Raw genomic sequence first — 20,579 nt, 5'->3', positions numbered from 1 at the left:
AGTGGGCTCGCTCACAGGTGGATCCCTGTTTCATTCAAGTAGTATTTCAGGGGTACAAGCTGGAATTCGAGATGTCTCCCCCCCGCCGTTTCCTCAAATATGCCTTGCCGACAACTCCCTCAGGCAGGGAGGCTGTGCTAGAGGCAATTAATAAGCTGTATTCCCATCAGGTAATACTTAAGGTGCCCCTACTTCAACAAGGACGGGGTTACTATTCCACACGGTTTGGGGTACCGAAACCGCATGGTTCGGTGTGACCCTTTTTTATATTTAAAATCCTTGAACACATACATAAAAAAATTCAAGTTCAAGATGGAATCGCTCAGGGCGGTTATTGCAAGCCTGGACGAGGGGGATTACATGGTATCCCGGGACATCAAGGATGCTTACCTGCATGTCCCCATTTACTATCCTCGCCAGGAGTACCTCAGTTTTGTGGTACAGGATTACCATTACCAAGTCCAGACTCTGCCGTTTGGACTGTACATGGCACCGAGGGTGTTACCAAGGTAATGGCCGGAATGATGATACTCCTTCGAAAAAGGGGAGTTTTTAATTATCCCGTACTTGGACAATCTCCTTATAAGGGCGAGGTCCAAGGAGCAGTTGCTAGTCGGGGTAGCACTAATTTGGAAAGTGCTACAACAGCACGGTTGGATTCTAAACAGTCCAAAGTCACAGCTGGTTCCTACGACAAGTCTACTGTTCCTGGGGATGGTTCTGGACACAGACCAGAAATAAGTGTTTCTCCCGGAGGAGAAAGCCAAGGAGCTGTCCTCTCTAGTCAGAGACCTCCTGAAGCCAAAACAGTTATCGGTGCATCATTGCACGCGAGTCCTGGGAAAAATGAGAGCTTCCTACGAAGCAATCCCGTTCGGCAGGTTCCATGCAAGAACTTTTCAGGGGGACCTGTTAGACAAGTGGTCCGGGTGGCATCTTCAGATGCATCGGCTGATAACCCTGTCTCCAAGGACCAGGGTATCTCTACTGTAGTGGCTGCAGAGTGCCCATCTTCAAGAGGGCCGCAGGTTCGACATACAGGACTAGGTCCTAGTGACCATGGATGCCAGCCTTTGAGGCTGGGGGGCAGTCACACAGGGAAGAAACTTCCAGGGACTTTGGTCAAGTCAGGTGACTTCCCTACATAAATATTCTGGAACTGAGGGCCATTTACAATGCCCTGAGTCAGGCAAGGCCTCTGCTTCAAAACCAGCCGGTCCTGATCCAATCAGACAACATCACGGCAGTCGCCCATGTAAACCAACAGGGCGGCACAAGAAGCAGGATGGCGATGGCAGAAGCCACAAGGATTCTCCGATGGGCGGAAATTCATGTGTTAGCACTGTCAGCAGTGTTCATTCCTGGAGTGGACAACTGGGAAGCAGATCTTCTCAGCAGACACGACTTCCACCCGAGAGAGTGGGGACTTCATCCAGAAGTCTTCCAAAGGATTGTACACCATTGGGAAAGGCCACAGGTGGACATGAAGGCGTCCCGCCTCAACAAAAAGCTATAAAAGATATTGCGCCAGGTCAAGGGACCTGCAGGCGATAGCTGTGGACGCTCTTGTAACACCGTGGGTGTACCAGTCGGTTTATGTGTTCCCCCCTCTGCCTCTCATACCAAAGGTACTGAGAATAATAAGAAGGCGAGGAGTAAGAACGATACTCGTGGTTCCGGATTGGCCAAGAAGAGCCTGGTACCCAGAACTTCAAGAAATTATATCAGAGGACCCATGGCCTCTGCCGCTCAGACAGGACCTGCTGCAGCAGGGGCCCTGTCTGTTCCATGACTTACCGCGGCTACGTTTTGATGGCATGGCGGTTGAACGCCGGATCCAAAAGGAAAAGGGCATTCCGGAGGAAGTCATTCCTACGCTGATTCAAGCCAGGAAAGATGTAACTGCAAAACATTATCACCGCATATGGTGGAAATATGTTGCTTGGTGTGAGGCCAAAAAAGGCCCCAACAGAGGAATTTCAACTAGGTCGATTTCTGCATTTCCTACAAGCAGGAGTGTCTATGGGCCTAAAATTAGGCTCCATTAAGATACAGATCTCGGCTCTGTCGATTTTCTTCCAGAAAGAATTAGCTTCAGTACCTGAAGTTCAGACATTGTAAAAGGAGTGCTGCATATTCAGCCCCCGGTTGTGCCTCCAGTGGCACCTTGGGATCTCAACGTGGTGTTGAGTTTCTTAAAATCACATTGGTTTGAACCACTAAAAACCGTGGATCTAAAATATCTCACGTTGAAAGTGGTCATGTTATTGGCCAGGCGTGTATCAGAATTGGCGGCTTTGTCATATAAAAGTCCTTATCTGATTTTCCATATGGATAGGGCAGAATTGAGGACTCGTCCCCAGTTTCTCCCTAAGGTGGTATCAGCTTTTCACTTGAACCAACCTATTGTGGTGCCTGCGGCTACTAGGGACTTGGAGGATTCCAAGTTACTGGACGTAGTCAGGGCCTTGAAAAATTGTTTCCAGGACGGCTAGAGTCAGGAAAATTGACTCGCTATTTATCCTGTATGCACCCAACAGGCTGGGTGCTCCTGCTTCTAAGCAGACTATCGCTCGCTGGATCTGTGACACGATTCAGCAGGCGCATTCTGCGGCTGGACTGCCGCATCCTAAATCAGTGAAAGCCCATTCCACAGGGAAGGTGGGCTCATCTTGGGCGGCTGCCCGAGGGGTCTCGGCTTTACAACTTTGCCGAGCTGTTACTTGGTCAGGGGCAAACACGTTTGCAAAATTCTACAAATTTGATACCCTGGCTGAGGAGGACCTTGAGTTCTCTCATTCGGTGCTGCAGAGTCATCCGCACTCTCCCGCCCGTTTGGGAGCTTTGGTATAATCCCCATGGTCCTTTTGGAGTTCCCAGCATCCACTAGGACGTCAGAGAAAATAAGATTTTACTCACCGGTAAATCTATTTCTCGTAGTCCGTAGTGGATGCTGGGCGCCCATCCCAAGTGCGGATTGTCTGCAATACTTGTAAATAGTTATTGCTAACTAAAGGGTTATTGTTGAGCCATCTGTTGAGAGGCTCCGTTGTTTTCATACTGTCAAACTGGATGTAATATCACGAGTTGTACGGTGTGATTGGTGTGGCTGGTATGAGTCTTACCCGGGATTCAAAATCCTTCCTTATTATGTCAGCTCGTCCGGGCACAGTGTCCTAACTGAGGCTTGGAGGGGGGTCATAGTGGGAGGAGCCAGTGCACACCAGGTAGTCATAAATCTTTCTAGAGTGCCCAGCCTCCTTCGGAGCCCGCTATTCCCCATGGTCCTTTCGGAGTTCCCAGCATCCACTACGGACTACGAGAAATAGAATTACCGGTGAGTAAAATCTTATTTTTTCTTATGATTTACCAGTTTCTGCTATGTTGCATTCTGACGATTCTATGCCAGACCTCACTGCGCAAGATGAGGGTGAGGAGAGCGAATTAGACCAGCAGTCAGATAGTGAAGATTTTGACAGCCCAGGCATTGATAATCTCATTAGAGCTGTGCGTCAGTCTCTGAAGTTTACAGAGACTGTGGAGCCGCTGACAAATGATGAAGTCGTATTTACTAAACGACAAAGATCTCCAATTTGTTTTCCTGTTTCGGAATCCCTTAATAAGATGTTAGTTGAAACACGGAAGAATCCGGATAAACGGTTTTCTATACCTCGCAGATTTAAGTCTAGTTACCCTTTTCCAGAATCTGTGGCATGTACATGGGAGAATCTGCCAATGGTGGATTAGTCTGTGTCAAAATTTACAAAGAAATTAACCATACCAGTGCCAACGGCTACTACGCTTAAAGACCCTTCAGACCGTAAAATAGAAGCTATGCTAAAGTTTATGTATATAACAGCAGGAGTGTTGCTTAGACCTGGGTTGGTTGGCTTTTGGGTCACTAAGGCGCTAATTGTATGGATAACAGAACTCAAGTCTGCCCTACATGACGATCACCTTATACTTCTTGCTGATCAAATCTGTGAAGCTGCTGAGTATCTATGTACAGCTTCTACTGACGTCTGTCAGCTCACTTCTCGCATTTCATCGTCGCTAGTTACAGTACGACGAGCACTCTGGCTGCGTTCTGGGCAAGCGGAGGCAGAGGTCAAGAGGTATAGAGGAGTTACCTTACGGTGGCGAGAAGTTGTTTGGTCCTGAATTGGACAAATGGATTTCTGAGGCCACGGGAGGAAAGTCTGTTTTCTTACCATTGCCTTCAACGGTACCTAGATGGAAATACTCTGGCCCGGCGTTCAAATCTTTTAGACCTCAGCCCTTTCGAGGCCGTGGTAGAGGAACAGCCACGCCTGGTAGACGAGGTCGAGGACGTGGTTTCCAACAAACCAACACCAGTCGTCAGGACGCTAAGGTCACCGACAAGCCAGTGGCATGACGGGCTCCCAGCCCATCTCGGATCTCCAATTGTGGGAGCACGTCTTCAGACGTTCCATTTGGCGTGGTTCCAGACATCCACAGATGGGTGGATCCGCAGTTTAGTGTTGAAAGGTTACAAAATAGAGTTCGACTGTCTCCCGCCAATGCGGTTTTTCAAAACAGGACTGCCTCTCTCGGACGACAAGAGGGTGGTTCTGCAAATTGCCATTTAGTCCCTGCTGGATTCAGCGGTTTTGATTCCGGTCCCTGTACAACAACAAGGTCAGGGTTATTATTCCAGTCTGTTTGTGGTACCAAAGCCGGATGGTTCGGTCAGGCCAATATTGAACTTAAAGGGCCTCAATCAGTACGTCACTTACTACAGATTCAAGATGGAATCTCTGCGGTCAGTAATTGCAGGTTTAGAGCCACAGGAATTCATGATTGCGCTGGATCTCAAGGATGCGTACTTACACATTCCGATTTGGCCACCTCATCAGAGGTTCTTGCGGTTTGCGATACGGCAGAACCATTACCAGTTTCAGGCTCTACCGTTTGGTGAATACCCGAGGCACTGACGAGAGGCCAAAGTGATGTCTGTGATGATAGCTCATCTCAGATCCCTGGGAGTGATAATAGTTCCGTACTTGGACGATCTGCTCATCAAAGCTCCATCTCAACAGATGCTCCTCCAACATGCGTTGCTAACGTACAATGTACTAGTTCAGCACGGTTGGATTGTCAACTTCAAAAAATCACATCTAATTCCGTCTCAACGACTTCAATTCCTAGGTATGATTCTCGATACGGTAAATCAAAGAATTTACCTACCAGAACAGAAAGTACAGATTATTTGTCATCTGGTACAATTAGTGCTCAAGCCACGCACAGTCTCAGTACATTTGTGCATTCGCCTCTTAGGCACAATGGTGGCGGCTTTCGAAGCGCTTCAGTTCGGAAGATTTCACTCACGTCCTTTTCAACTGGATGTGTTCGCACAGTGGTTGGGCTCGCATCTGCAGATTCACCAGAGGGTGAGGTTGTTGCCACGGGCCAGGTTATCTCTACTCTGGTGGCTCAAAGTACACAATCTAACCGCAGGGAAACGGTTCGGCGCCTGGCATTGGATAATTCTAACGACGAACGCGAGTCTCAGAGGTTGGGGAGCTGTAGTTCAAAATTGTCAGCTCCAGGGTCTCTGGGCGGATCACGAAAGATTGCTGTTGATAAATGTCCTGGAACTCCGGGCAATTTACAATGCACTACGACAAGCAGTGCACATGCTTCGGTCTCAGACTGTCCAGGTGCAGTCAGACAACGCGACGGCGGTCGCGTACCTCAACAAACAAGGAGGAACGAGAAGCCGCATGGCAATGCGGGAAGTAGCTCAAATCCTCAATTGGGCCGAGCATCACCAAGTGATATTGTCGGCAGTGTTCATTCCGGGAGTGGACAACTGGGAGGCGGATTATCTCAGCCGTCGGGATTTTCATCCAGGAGAATGGGCATTAAATCCAAAAGTGTTTCACATGTTGGTCCAGAGGTGGGGTTACCCTTAAGTGGACCTGATGGCATCTCGCCACAATCACCTAACGCCCCAGTATGTGTCCAGAACGCGAGATCCAAAGGCAGTGGCGGTGGATGCTCTCACAATCGCGTGGCCATACAGCCTTGTGTATCTGAGCTTGGTTCTCCGATCTCCGCGGACTACTCGCAGACGATCCTTGGCCGCTCCCACTTTGTCCGGACCTGTTACAACAGGGTCCGTTCCTTTACCCCGATTTAGCGCGGCTGCGTTTGACGGGGTGGCTGTTGAGACCGCCCTCTTAAGAAGAGAGGGCATTCCAGAATCGGTTATACCAACCATGTTACGAGCTAGGAAGCCAGTTACGGTATCTCATTATTACAGAATTTGGCGTGCCTATATAGGTTGGTGTGAAGTTCGGAAGTTTCCGACATCATCTTTCAAGTTATCCCGTCTTTTGTTATTTCTACAGACGGGGTTAGATGGAGGACTGCGTTTATCTTCATTAAAGGTGCAGGTATCTGCTTTGTCGATTTACTTTCAAAGACGATTGGCTCTATTGCCGTCTGTACACACCTTTCTGCAAGGTGTCCTCAGAGTGCAGCCTCCATTCATTCCACCTACAGCGCCATGGGACTTGAATCTGGTTTTAAATTTCTTACAGTCTTCATATTTTGAACCCTTACAACAAGTGGATATTAAGTTTCTCACTTGGAAAACAATTTTTCTACTAGCCTTCGCTTCGGCAAGGCGTGTTTCAGATTTGGGTGCCTTGTCATGCAAGCCACCGTATTTGGTGTTTCATTGATGACAGAGCGGAACTTCGGACGAATCCCGCTTTCTTGCCAAAGGTAGTGTCATCTTTTCACATCAATCAACCAATAGTAGTTCCTGTGTTAACAGGACATTCTGGAACTTTGGATGCGGTACGCGCATTACGCGTTTATGTATCCCGAACGTCTACAGTTCGTAAGACGGATACGTTGTTTGTTCTCTATGATGCGGCCAAGATGGGTTGGCCAGCTTCTAAGCAAATCTTATCCAGATGGATTAAACTGACCATACGTCAGGCTTACCTTCATGCTAGGTTACAGCCGCCTACATCAGTAACAGCTCATTCCACACGTTCTGTGGGAACTTCATGGGCAGCTGGTCGTGGGGCTTCTACGACGCAGCTTTGCCGTGCGGCTACATGGTCATCAGTGCACACGTTTGTGCGCTTTTACAAGTTTGATACGTTTGCGGCATCAGCATCTAGCTTTGGCCGCCTAGTGTTACAGGTGCCAAACGGCTCTCCCGCCCACGGGGGAAGCTTTGGTACGTCCCAAGAGTACTCCAGTGACCCCTAGTGGATTAAAAAGAAAATAGGATTTTGGTGCTTACCAGGTAAATCCTTTTCTTTGAATCCATAGGGGGCACTGGACGCCCACCCAGAGCAGTTTACCTGGTTTGTGGTAAGTTCAGGGGATCCTATGGTAACACATTCTCACTGACTGGTTCAAAGTTCATGTTCTATCGGTGATGGTGTCAACTGTTTAGTTGTCAGTAACGTTATGTGTCAACTTTATTGTTGTCCGTTATGTTATATGTAATTCTCCATTGTCAACCTCTCTATAGCTCCTGTTCGGCTCAGTAAAAAACACTGAGGTACTCTGGGATATGGAGGGGTGGAGAGTTCTAAATTTAAATATTCAGTGCCCTGTTCCTGCGGAAGCCGTCCATATCCCAAGAGTACTCCAGTGCCCCCTATGGATTCAAAGAAAAGGATTTACCTAGAGGATGCTGGGGTCCACATTAGTACCATGGGGATGTACCAAAGCTCCCAGTACGGGAGGGAGGGGGCGCAGAGGCTCCTGCAGAACTGATTGGCCTCTGAGGACCTAAAGTTTGGTCAAAGTATCGAACTTGTAGAACTTGGCAAACGTGTTCGATCCTGACCAAGTAGCCGCTCTGCAAAGTTTTAAAGCCGAGACACCCCGGGCAGCCGCCCAGGAAGAACCCACTTTACGAGTAGAGTGGGCCTTAACAGATTTTGGACACGGCAAGCCTGCCGTAGAATAAGCATGCTGGATAGTAAACCTGATCCGCGAGAAATCATCTGCTTAGAAGCAGGGCACCCATCTTTGTTGGGGTCACAAAGGACAAACAGAGCATCCGACATTCTGTGACTAGAAGTTCTCTTCACGTAAATCTTCACTGGCACCACAATAGGTTGGTTTATATGAGAAGCCGACACAACCTTCGGAAGAAATTGCTGACGTGTCCTGAGCTCCGCTCTATCTTCATGGAAAATCAAGTAGGGGCTCTTGCAGGACAATGCCCCCAATTCCGACACACGTCTAGTAGATGCCAATAGTGTGACCACCTTCCAAGTAAGAAACTTGACATCCACCTCCTGTAAAGGTTCAAACCAATACGACTGTAGGAACTGCAGCACCACATTAGGATCCCAAGGTGCCGTAGGAGGCACAAAGGGAGGCTGGATGTGCAAAAACCCCTTTCAAGAAAATCTGAACCTCCGGGAGGACCGCCAGTTGTTTCTGGAAGAAAATGGACAAGGCTGAAATCTGGACTTTTATGGAGCCCAAACGCAGGCCCACATCCACACCTGCTTGTAGAAAGAGGAGAAACCACCCTAGTTGAAACTCCACCGTAGGAAACTTCTTGGATTCACACCAAGACACGTGCTTTTTCCAAATTCGATGGTAGTATTTAGACATTACTCCCTTCCTAGCCTGTATCAGGGTAGGAAAAACTTTGTTCGGAATGCCCTTCCGAGATAAGATCTGGCGCTCAACCTCCATGCCGTCAAACGTAACCGTGGTAAGTCTTGATAAACGAATGGCCCCTGTTGCAGAAGGTCCTCCCGAAGAGTAAGAGGCCTCGGATCTTCCAGCAGTAACTCCAGAAGATCCACGTACCAAGCCCTTCTTGGCCAGTCTGGAGCAATGAGGATCGTCTGAACTCTTGTTCTTTTGATTAGTTTGAGAATCCTTGGGATGAGTGGAGTTGGAGGGAACACGTACACTGACTGGAACACCCAGGGAGTTACCAGGGCGTCCACCGCCACTGCTTCTGGGTCTCCCGACCTGGAACAGTACCTCTGAAGCTTCTTGATGAGGCGGGAGGCCATCATGTCTATTTGAGGTATGTCCCAAAGACTTGTCACCTGTGCGAACACTTCTGGATGGAGGCTCCACTCTACTGGATGGAGAACGTGTCTGCTGAGGAAGTCCGCTTCCCAGTTATCCACACCCGGAATGAAGATTGCTGACAGCGCCACTGCATGCTTTTCCGCCCAGAGGATGATTCTTGTTACCTCTGACATTGCAGCTCTGCGCTTTGTTCCGCCTTGTCGGTTTATGTAGGCCACAGTCGTTACATTGTCCGACTGAACCTGAATGACCTGATCTTTCAGAAGATGTGCCGCTTCTAGAAGACCGTTGTACCCGGCCCCTAGTTCCAGAATGTTTATCGGAAGGTTGGATTCCAGACTTGACCACCTTCCTTGGAAGTTTTCCCCTTGGGTGACTGCTCCCCAACCTCTGAGACCTGCATCCGTATTTAGGAGGATCCAATTCTGAATCCCGAACCTGCGGCCCTCTAGTAGGTGAGAGGTTTGCAGCCACCAGAGGAGCGAGATTCTGGCTTTCGGTGACAGATGAATCCTCTGGTGCATGTGAAAATGAGATCCTGACCATTTGTCCAGGAGATCCAGTTGGAAGGACCGTGCATGAAATATTCCGTACTGTAGAGCCTCATAGGAGGAAATCATCTTCCCCAGAAGGCGAATGCACTGATGAACTGATACCCGGGCTGTCAGTGGAGATAGAGAGCCATTAACTTCTAGAGTTGGTCTCCCCCTCCCCCTCTGTCCCACGAAGCAGGGAGGCTGTTGCCAGCAGCCTTCCTGTACCTAACTCTTAGAAAAAACAAAACTAGAAAACCTCCTAGGAGCTCCCCAAGCTGTGACCGGCTCCACCGGGCACATTTTCTAAACGGAGTCTGGTAGGAGGGGCATAGAGGGAGGAGCCAGCCCACACTATTAAACTCTTAAAGTGCCCATGGCTCCCAAGGGACCTGTCTATACCCCATGGTACTAATGTGTACCACAGTATCCTCTAGGACGTGAGAGAAATTACATTGCTAATTCTACCCCTTAGTCCTCAACAAAATCCAAATGCCAACTTCCATGTAACATTACTGAGGCCCGCCTTCCACAAATCTGGCTCGCCATGAAAAATCCCCATCTCTACACAGGCCAACAAACCCTGTCTGCGAGGTGATCATACATGAATGAATGTTTTCCCTAAAGGTGAAAGCTGTACCTGCCCCTCCCCTTTTGCCCACCGCTATTCTCCCTCACTCCCACAGTGAGGATCTGTGTACGCATGGTAAATGCTAGGCTGGCTCCTATGCCGTACCCATGACTCGTTACTAAAGTTGCTTAAAAGCACCTTTTTAAGAATTTGCACTTTCCACTATAAAATGACTAATATTTATAACATGCTACCAAATGTCGCTTGTCAATGACAAAAAATCTAAATTTCTGTTGGGTATAAAAGTTCAGAAGGAAACTAAAGTTATTTCTGGCGTGGAGGACACATTGCTGAAGTGTGGCACTTATCCTGGTTATAATGGTCTTAATGCTTCCAATTTACAATAGCAACCAATGCCCAAAAATGCACTGTACACTCATTGAATCCGTTCCTTCTAAAGTAAAATTATGGGGTGAGGGACAGAGATTTATAATTGAACTTTAAAAGAATATAAATGTTTGGAATACAGTTTTTTCATTAAAAAAAAAGCTCTATTTATTGAAAAGTGCTTTTTTGTAGTGAATACATAATTGTTTCAAATCATTTCTCAATATATTCTATTTTGTATAATACAAAAGTATAAATATTTCACATTATAGAAATGCTCTGATACAGTGGACCATTTACTTACATTTTGTACAGAAGTGAAAAGTTAATTACAACCATTTGCTTTGCAGTGTATGAGAATTTATATTTTTTTCTTTTTTTTCTTCTTTTTTTTTTTAGCTTACAAAAACGATTGGCGGAAGACGACTGAATCTGACTAGAAGAAAAGAGCTTGAATTTTCATGGGATAATGGCTTAATCGCGTAACCAGACATTTGATAGCATGTGTACTCTGCGCAGGCAGAGAGAATACATATTCCAACATTTTATCACCAGCTGTATCCTAATAATTAAGTTCCCCCAATGGGGCTCATTCATAAGCAGAATGATCCGAACTTAGTCAATATGGTCATTATTTCAGGATATTTATGTTGCCAGATGGTATAGTAGAAAACTCTCTATATCGTATTAGGGCATTTGCCATGACTTCCATATAAATTCAAGCAGAGATAAGGGGCTATGCCTAAATTTTCATAGGAAGGGGGAATTCAATTGTTGGTGAAGGGGGCGATTTTCCGTGACATTTAAGCAATGGCAGGCCACTTCGCTCAAAAGTCACTTTTGAGCAACATTGCTGTAAAGTGTGGTAGTGTCAGGTGGATTCGCTGGGTTAATCTGTCCAACACATAATTGGACCCTCTCTCTCCTCCAAACCCCCCCCCCCCCCCTTCCTTAAAAATGAGTATTTTAATACAAGAGGGAAATATTGTTGTTCTATATATCACCTTCTTTAAAATCCTGGAGCTTAATGAATGTCTAATTTTTTTATAAAAAAAAAAAAAAAAAAAAGTTTTTATTTTTAAATACCACTTTTTTCTGTTGATGATAATTACATAGAGCTTTGTGCATTATCAGTGCTACTGCAATTAATGTCTTTTTTGTATCTTAGCTGCTATATAACCTTGAATATGTTGACTTGTAAATGCTTTACTTATAATTTTTAGAAGGTTTTTTTTTTTATTTTTTATATTTCTATAATTTTATATGGAGGTAGTGCTTGGTGACAATGACATGTTATGCAGGCCAGAAATCAGCAGAGTTCTGTTCACATTAGTTAAACTGAGGCTTATAAAAAACTGAAAATGGGTAGTTTCCAAAACCACCACCAAGCCACGTGCTGGGTAGTTCATTTAATATTGCTGATTCTGTGGTCAAGAGCTAAACCGTCAGTAACAAGGCCACGCCTGCAAGAACCCATTTAGCTGGCTTCTCCTTGGATTTCAGGTTAAATGTCCAAACGTAAGTAGGACCTCTGATCTTTGTTTTGTATACAGGACATTCGTATACATTCTTCAGCTCTTGTTTGTCCACTGGAATGGCTCTGACGTAAATGACAGGCATAGAAGGGGTCAGCTCTTTGAGACGTGCCTCTGATATCACACCTGTCTGAATGTCCCACCTGGCACCTGGGGAGAGACAGAAATGCTGTATGATGGTCTGTACGTTACCTTTACAGAATTAAAGTTCATTTGAAAACCATTTAGACCTCTGTCTAGTGAGTATCTCCGGCTGATATTCAGAAAACCTAGAAATACCGCAGTGATTATGGGTTGAGGGGGAGGGGGGGGGGGGTTCTGCTATTCAGCATTGATGACTAATCCTTTAAGGGCCCTACACACTGCGCGATAGTAATGAAAGATATGAATGATCTCGTTCATATCTTTCAGTGTGGAGGCACCAGCGATGAACGATGCGCGGCCCCGAGCTCGTTCATCACAGGTGCCCCGTCGCTTGTGCATGCAGGCCAATATGGACGATCTTGTCCATATTTGCCTGCACTGCTATAAAGCCGGGTGACGGTGGGAGTGAAGAAACCTCACTCCCGCCGGCGAGTCGCCCGTATCTGCCGTCGGGCAGCTCGGCGGCGGCGGATCGCGCTGTGTGTAGGGCCCATTAGTTATACCCCTCACTGAGCTTTTTTTTAACATAACCTAGAAGCACCCTTTCAGACTCGGGAAAACCTCTGGTCATGGCCAGGGTCACACACCTGATTCCCAGACACATGACCTGGGCTTATTCTGGGTCCTTGTTTCAGTGTGATAGGGGACCAAGGATGAGTTTGTTAAACATGCGTTAGTGGGTGGGTACACCCTGAGTGCCCAGGATGTGTGTATGACACGTGTTAGGTACCCTGTGAGTACCCAGCGTGTGTGTGTATATGTGTGTGACACATGCATTAGTGCAGAGGTTCTCAAACTCGGTCCTCAGGACCCCACACAGTGCATGTTTTGCAGGTCTCCTCACAGAATCGCAAGTGAAATAATTAGCTCCACCTGTGGACCTTTTAAAATGTGTCAGTGAGTAATTAATACACCTGTGCACCTGCTGGGTTACCTGCAAAACATGCACACTGTGGGCTCCCGAGGACCGAGTTTGAGAACCTCTGCATTAGTGGATAGGTACCCTCTGAGTGGAAATGTTTTTACCTTCCATAAACAGTCCGTGGATATATGCTCCCTCACGTGGGGGGTGTCCAAAGTCATCTTTCATCTTCTTTGTCACATCAATGGTTAAACACATTTTATCCAAAGGCCATTCATTCTTCCGAGCCATGCTCTGCATAATTGCTGAGACACAAACAAAAAAATGTAGATGCATATTACCAGTTAAAATCTAGATGACCACATAGTTCAAAATGGTTAATATGAACCACTGAAAAATTCACATGCTGTGTGGTAAGCTCTGGGGCTTTCAGTGTTTTTTACATACAGTTTGCCCTGGTGCTGGCTTCACAAAAGGAAATCTTATTTCTCTGACGTCCTAGTGGATGCTGGGAACTCCGTAAGGACCATTGGGAATAGCGGCTCCGCAGGAGACTGGGCACAAACGTAAAAGCTTTAGGACTACCTGGTGTGCACTGGCTCCTCCCCCTATGACCCTCCTCCAAGCCTCAGATTTTTGTGCCCGGCCGAGAAGGGTGCACACTAGGGGCTCTCCTGAGCTTCTTAGTGAAAAGTTTAGTTTTAGGTTTTTTATTTTCAGTGAGACCTGCTGGCAACAGGCTCACTGCATCGAGGGACTAAGGGGAGAAGAAGCGAACTCACCTGCGTGCAGAGTGGATTGGGCTTCTTAGGCTACTGGACACCATTAGCTCCAGAGGGACCGAACACAGGACCAGCCTCGGAGCTCGGTCCCAGAGCCGCGCCGCCGGCCCCCTTACAGAGCCAGAAGCAAGAAAAGGTCCGGAAAAATCGTCGGCAGAAGACATCAGTCTTCAACAAGGTAGCGCACAGCACTGCAGCTGTGCGCCATTGTTACTCAGGCACACTTCACACTCCGGTCACTGAGGGTGCAGGGCGCTAGGGGGGGGCGCCCTGAGCAGCAATGTAAAACACCTTGGCTGGCATAAATACACCACATATAACCCCCAAGTCTATATGGGTGTATTTTAACCCCTGCCAGAACTCCCCTAAAAAGTGGGAGAAAAGGCTGCCGAGAAGGGGGCGGAGCCTATCTCCTCAGCACACGGGCGCCATTTTCCATCACAGCTCCGCTGGAAGGACGTCTCCCTGACTCTCCCCTGCAGTCCTGCACTACAGAAAAGGGTAAAAAAGAGAGGGAGGGGGGGGGGGGGCACTAATTTGGCGCAGTTTTATACTAACAGCAGCTATAAAGGGAAAAGCACACTTTATTGTGGTATTCCTGTATATATATATATATATATATATATATATATATATATATATATATATAGCGCTCTGGTGTGTGCTGGCATACTCTCCCTCTGTCTCCCCAAAGGGCTAGTGGGGTCCTGTCCTCTATCAGAGCATTCCTTGTGTGTGTGCGGTGTGTCGGTACGATTGTGTCGACATGTTTGAGGAGGAAAATGAGATGGAGGCGGAGCAATTGCCTATTATACAGTTGTCACCCCCTAGGGAGTTGACACTTGAGTGGATGAGCTTGTGGAAGGAATTGCGTGACAGTGTCAGCTCCTTACGACAGACAGTTGACGACATGAGACAGCCGGCTACTCAGCTTGTGCCTGTCCAGGGGTCTCAAACGCCATCAGGGGCTTTAAAACGCCCGTTACCTCAAATGGCAGACACAGATTCTGACTCCAGTGTCGATGATGAGGAGACAAACGTGACTTCCACTAGGGCCACACGTTACATGATTGAAGCAATAAAAAAATGTATTGCATATATCTGATAATACAAGTACCACTAAAAAGGGTATTATGTTTGGTGAGAAAAAACTGCCTGTAGTTTTTCCTGTATCCGAGGAATTAAATGAAGTGTGTGATGAGGCGTGGGTTTCCCCCGATAAAAAAACTGATAATTCCTAAAAGGTTATTGGCATCGTACCCTTTCCCGCCAGAGGATAGGGCACGTTGGGAAACACCCCCTAGGGTGGATAAAGCGCTCACACGCTTGTCTAAACAGGTAGCACTACCCTCTCCTGATACGGCCGCCCTAAAGGAACCTGCCGATAGAAAACTGGAGAATATCCTAAAATGTATATACTCTCACACGGGTGTTATACTGCGACCAGCTATCGCCTCAGCCTGGATGTGCAGTGCGGGCCTGGCGTGGTCGGATTCCCTGACTGAAAATATTGATACCCTAGATAGGGACAGTATATTACGGACTATAGAGCATTTGAAGGATGCATTTCTATATATGCGTGATGCACAGAGGGATATTTGCCGACTGGCATCAAGAGTTAGCGCGCTGTCCATTTCTGCAAGAAGAGGTTTATGGACGCGGCAGTGGTCAGGTGATGCGGATTCTAAAAGGCACATGGAAGTATTGCCTTATAAGGGGGAGGAGTTATTTGGGGTAGGTCTATCTGACCTGGTAGCCACGGCAACTGCTGGAAAATCCACATTTTTACCCCAGGTAGCTTCTCAACCTAAGAAGACGCCATATTATCAGGCGCAGTCCTTTCGGCCCCATAAAGGCAAGCGGGCAAAAGACGCCTCATTTCTGCCCCGTGGCAGAGGGAGAGGAAAAAGGCTGCAACAAACAGCCAGTTCCCAGGAACAAAAGCCCTCTCCCGCCTCCGCAAAGTCCTCAGCATGACGCTGGGGCTTTACAAGCGGACTCAGGCACGGTGGGGGCCCGTCTCAAGAAGTTCAGTGCGCAGTGGGCTCACTCGCAAGTGGAACCCTGGATCCTTCAGGTGGTATCTCAGGGGTACAAATTGGAATTCGAGACGTCTCCCCCTCGCCGTTTTCTAAAGTCTGCTTTACCGACGTCTCCCTCAGACAGGGAGGCAGTATTGGAAGCCATTCACAAGCTGTATTCCCAGCAGGTGATAATCAAGGTACCCCTCCTACAACAGGGAAAGGGGTACTATTCCACACTATTTGTGGTACCGAAGCCGGACGGCTCGGTGAGACCAATTTTAAACCTAAAATCCTTGAACACTTATATACAAAGGTTCAAATTCAAGATGGAGTCACTCAGAGCAGTGATTGCAAACCTGGAAGAAGGGGACTATATGGTGTCTCTGGACATCAAGGATGCTTACCTACATGTCCCAATTTACCCTTCTCACCAAGGGTACCTCAGGTATGTGGTACAGAACTGTCACTATAAGTTTCAGACGCTGCCGTTTGGATTGTCCACGGCACCCCGGGTCTTTACCAAGGTAATGGCCGAAATGATGATACTCCTTCGAAGGAAGGGAGTTTTAGTTATCCCTTACTTGGACGATCTCCTGATAAGGGCAAGATCCAGGGAACAGTTGGAAGTCGGAGTAGCACTATCTCAGATAGTGCTGCGCCAGCACGGTTGGATTCTCAATATTCCAAAATCGCAGCTGATCCCGACGACACGACTTCTATTCCTAGGGATGATCCTGGACACAGTCCAGAAAAAGGTGTTTCTCCCGGAGGAGAAAGCCAGGGAGTTATCCGAACTAGTCAGAAATCTCCTAAAGCCAGGCCAAGTCCCAGTGCATCAATGCACAAGGGTCCTGGGAAAGATGGTGGCTTCTTACGAAGCAATCCCATTCGGCAGATTCCACGCAAGAACCTTCCAGTGGGATCTGCTAGACAAATGGTCCGGGTCGCATCTTCAGATGCATCAGCGTATAATCTTGTCACCAAGGACAAGGGTGTCTCTCCTGTGGTGGTTGCAGAGTGCTCATCTTCTAGAGGGCCGCAGATTCGGCATTCAGGACTGGGTCCTGGTGACCACGGATGCCAGCCTGAGAGGCTGGGGAGCAGTCACACAGGGAAGAAATTTCCAGGGTTTGTGGCCAAGCCTGGAGACATCACTTCACATAAATATCCTGGAGCTAAGGGCCATCTACAATGCTCTAAGCCTAGCAAGACCTCTGCTTCAAGGTCAGCCGGTGCTGATCCAGTCGGACAACATCACGGCAGTCGCCCACGTAAACAGACAGGGCGGCACAAGAAGCAGGAGGGCAATGACAGAAGTTGCAAGGATTCTTCGCTGGGCGGAAAATCATGTGATAGCCTGTCAGCAGTGTTCATTCCGGGAGTGGACAACTGGGAAGCAGATTTCCTCAGCAGACACGACCTCCACCTGGGGAAGTGGGGACTTCACCCAGAAGTCTTCCACATGATTGTGACCCGTTGGGAAAATAGGATTTTGGTACTTACCAGGTAAATCCTTTTCTTTAAATCCATAGGGGGCACTGGAGTACTCTTGGGATATGGACGGCTTAGCAGAAACAAAGGCACTGAATATTTAAATTTAGAACTCTCCACCCCTCCATATCCCAGAGTACCTCAGTGTACGACCTCAGTGTTTTTTACTGAGCGACCAGGAACTATAGAGAGGTTGACAATGGAGAATTCCTATAACATAACGGACAACAACAAAGTTGACACATAACGTTACTGTCAACTAAACAGTTGACACCATAACCGATAGACCTTTATAATTTGAACCAATCGGTGAAAATGTGGTACCATAAGCTCCTCTGAGCTTAATACAACCCAGGTAAAACTGCTCTGGGTGGGCGTCCAGTGCCCCCTATGGATTCAAAGAAAAGGATTTACCGGGTAAGTACCAAAATCCTATTTTCTTTTTCATCCACTAGGGGTCACTGGAGTACTCTTGGGACGTACCAAAGCTTCCCCCGTGGGCGGGAGAGCTGTTTGACACCTGTAACAGTAGGCGGCCAAAGCTAGATGCTGATGCCGCAAACGTTTCAAAACTTGTAAACGCGCACAAACGTGTGCACTGAAGACTATGTAGCCGCGTCGTAGAAACTCCACGACCAGCTGGTCATGACATTCCCACAGAACCTGTGGGATGAGCTATTACTGACGTAGGCGACTGTAACTTAGCCTTAAGGTAAGCCTGACGTGTAGTCAGTTTTATCCAACTGGATAATGTCTGCTGAGAAACTGGCTAACCCCAGTTGGCAGCATCATAGAGAACAAACAACGTATCCGTATTACGAACTGTAGACGTTCGGGACATATAAACGCGTAATGCGCGTACCACATTCAGAATTCTAGAATGTGCTGTCAACACAGGAAACACTATTGGTTTATTGATGTGAAAAATAAGAAATCGGAATTCGTCCGAAGTTCCGCTCTGTCATGAGGAAACCCAAATACGGTGGCTTGGAATACAAGGCACCCAAATTTGAAAACAAAACCCTTGCCGAAGCTAAGGCTAGAAGAAAAAACGTTTTCCAAGTGATAAACTTAATCCCCATTTGTTGTAAGGGTTCAAAATATGAAAACTGTAAGAAATCTGAACCCAGCTTCAAGTCGTATGGCTCTGTAGGTGGGATAAATGGAGGCTGCAATCTGATGACACCTTGTAGAAAGGTGTGTACCGACGCAATAGAATCAAACGTCTTTGAAAATAAATTGACAACACAGATACCTGCACCCTCAGTGTAGATAAACGCAGTTCTCCATCCCACCCCGTCTGTAAAATAACAGAATACGGGTAACTTGAAAGATGATGTCGGAAACTTCCGAGCTTCACACCAACCTATATAGGCACACCAAATTCTGCAATAATATAGGCACACCAAATTCTGTAATAATGAGCTGCCGTAACCGGCTTCCTAGCTCATAACATGGTTGGTATAACCGATACTGTAATGCCCTATCTCTTGTCTTAAGAGGGCGGTCTCAACCACCACCCCGTCAACCGCAACCGCGGTACATAGGTAAATAGGGGTAAAAGAACGGTCCCTGTTGTAACAGGTTGGACGTAGTATGAGCGGGCAAGGATCGTGTGCGAGTATTCCTTGGAGATTCGAGAAGCAAGCTCTCCGAAACCCATGAGATATCACTAGTATGACTGTGACGAACTGTCTTATGATCCGTTTTAGCAACGGAGAGAGCAGCGGAAAACGGTGGAACCAGATACACGAGGCTGTACGACCACGCGAATGTGAGAGCCTCCACCGCCACTGCCCTTGTGACCTGTCGTTCTGTACACATACTGAGCGTTTGTAATTGTGGCGGATGCCATCATGTACACCTGAAGGTAACCCCACCTGTGGACCCACATGTGAAACACCTCTGGATTTAATGCCCAGTTTTCTGGATGAAAATCCCGACTGCTAATATCATCTGTCTAACAGATGTCCACTCCCGGAATGAACCCCGTCGACAATATCACCTTGTGGTATTCTGGGCAATTGAGGATTCGAGCTACCTCCCGCATTGCCATGCGGGGCTTCTCGGTCCTCCCTGGATGTTGTGTATGCAACTCACGTTGCGTTGTCTGACTGCACTTGGACAGACTGAAAGCGAAGCATGTAGTGCATTGTAAATTGCACGGAGTTCCAGGACATTTATAGACAGCAATCTGTCGTGATCCGTTGTAGAACCCCTGTCGCTGACCTTTTTAACTACAACTCCTCAACCTCTGAGACTCTCGCCCAGAGTATAGACACCCTCGCCCCCCTGTGGGAAACGCGAGTGAAACCCGGCGAACTAAAGCGCTTCGAAAACACATCATTGTTCCTAATAGGCGAATACACCAATGTACCACTAGTGTGCGTGGCTTTTGCACTAATTGTACTAGATGGTATAATCTGTTCTTTCTGGTGTAGTAGGTAAATCTCTTTGATTTACCGTATCTATACGCATACCTAGGAATTGAAGTCGTTCAGACGGTATTAGATGCGATTGTTTTTGAACTTGACACTGCAACCGTGGTGTACGTTAGTAGCGCAAGTAAGAGGAACCTCTGTTGAGACAGAGTTCTTATGAGCAGATCGTCTAAGTATGGAACGATTGTCACTGCCAGGGCTCTGAGATGAGCTATCATCACCAACATCACTTTGGTGAATACCCGAGGCGCTGACAAGAGGCCAAACGGTAGAACCTGAAACGGTTAATGGTTGTGGCGTATTGCAAAACGCAAGAACCTGTGATGCGGTGACCAAACCGGAATGGGTAAATACGCATTCTGAAGATCAAGCGCAATCATGCAATCTTGTGGCTCCAAATATGCAAATACTAACCGCAGAAATCCATTTTCAAACTGTAGTAAGTGACTTGCTGATTGAGACTGCGACGGAGCCCTCCGGCTTCGGTACCCCAAACAGAGGGAATAAGTAACCCTGACTCTGTTGGTGTACCAGGCCTGGAAATAAAAACAGCTGAAACCAGCAGAGACTGAATGGCAACCTGCCAAAACGCCTAATTTCGTCCGACAGAGGCAGTCTTGTCTTTTAACCTTTAAATAGCGGATACATCCATGAGTGGATGTCTGGAAACCCGGCAAATGTAACGTGTAAAGGCGCGCTTCCACAATTGGAAATTCGAGATGGCCTAAGAGGCCGTCAAGCCACTGGCTTGT

General features: G+C 47.4%; 2 protein-coding genes across 5 annotated transcripts in view; one reads left to right on the top strand and one right to left on the bottom strand.

The window, feature by feature from the left end:
• Nucleotides 1–12,306, top strand: part of CDCA7L (cell division cycle associated 7 like) — a 103,569-nt gene extending 91,263 nt beyond the window's left edge. For both annotated transcript variants that reach the window (XM_063921783.1, XM_063921782.1), the window contains exon 8: nt 10,948–12,306. In XM_063921783.1, coding sequence (XP_063777853.1) covers nt 10,948–10,978 — 31 coding nt within the window. In that variant the 3' untranslated portion in view covers nt 10,979–12,306. The remainder of the gene's footprint in view (nt 1–10,947) is intronic.
• DNAH11 (dynein axonemal heavy chain 11) overlaps nt 11,607–20,579 on the bottom strand; it is a 561,376-nt gene continuing 552,403 nt past the window's right edge. For all 3 annotated transcript variants that reach the window (XM_063921780.1, XM_063921778.1, XM_063921781.1), the window contains 2 exons: nt 13,254–13,394; nt 11,607–12,233 (listed from right to left, as the gene is read on the bottom strand). In XM_063921780.1, coding sequence (XP_063777850.1) covers nt 11,986–12,233; nt 13,254–13,394 — 389 coding nt within the window. In that variant the 3' untranslated portion in view covers nt 11,607–11,985. The remainder of the gene's footprint in view (nt 12,234–13,253; nt 13,395–20,579) is intronic.

Source organism: Pseudophryne corroboree, chromosome 5, assembly GCF_028390025.1.
Source record: "Pseudophryne corroboree isolate aPseCor3 chromosome 5, aPseCor3.hap2, whole genome shotgun sequence".
NCBI classification, from domain to species: Eukaryota; Metazoa; Chordata; class Amphibia; order Anura; family Myobatrachidae; genus Pseudophryne; species Pseudophryne corroboree.
The sequence above is the reverse complement of the archived record's forward strand: the minus strand, read 5'-3'. Positions and strand labels throughout refer to the sequence as shown.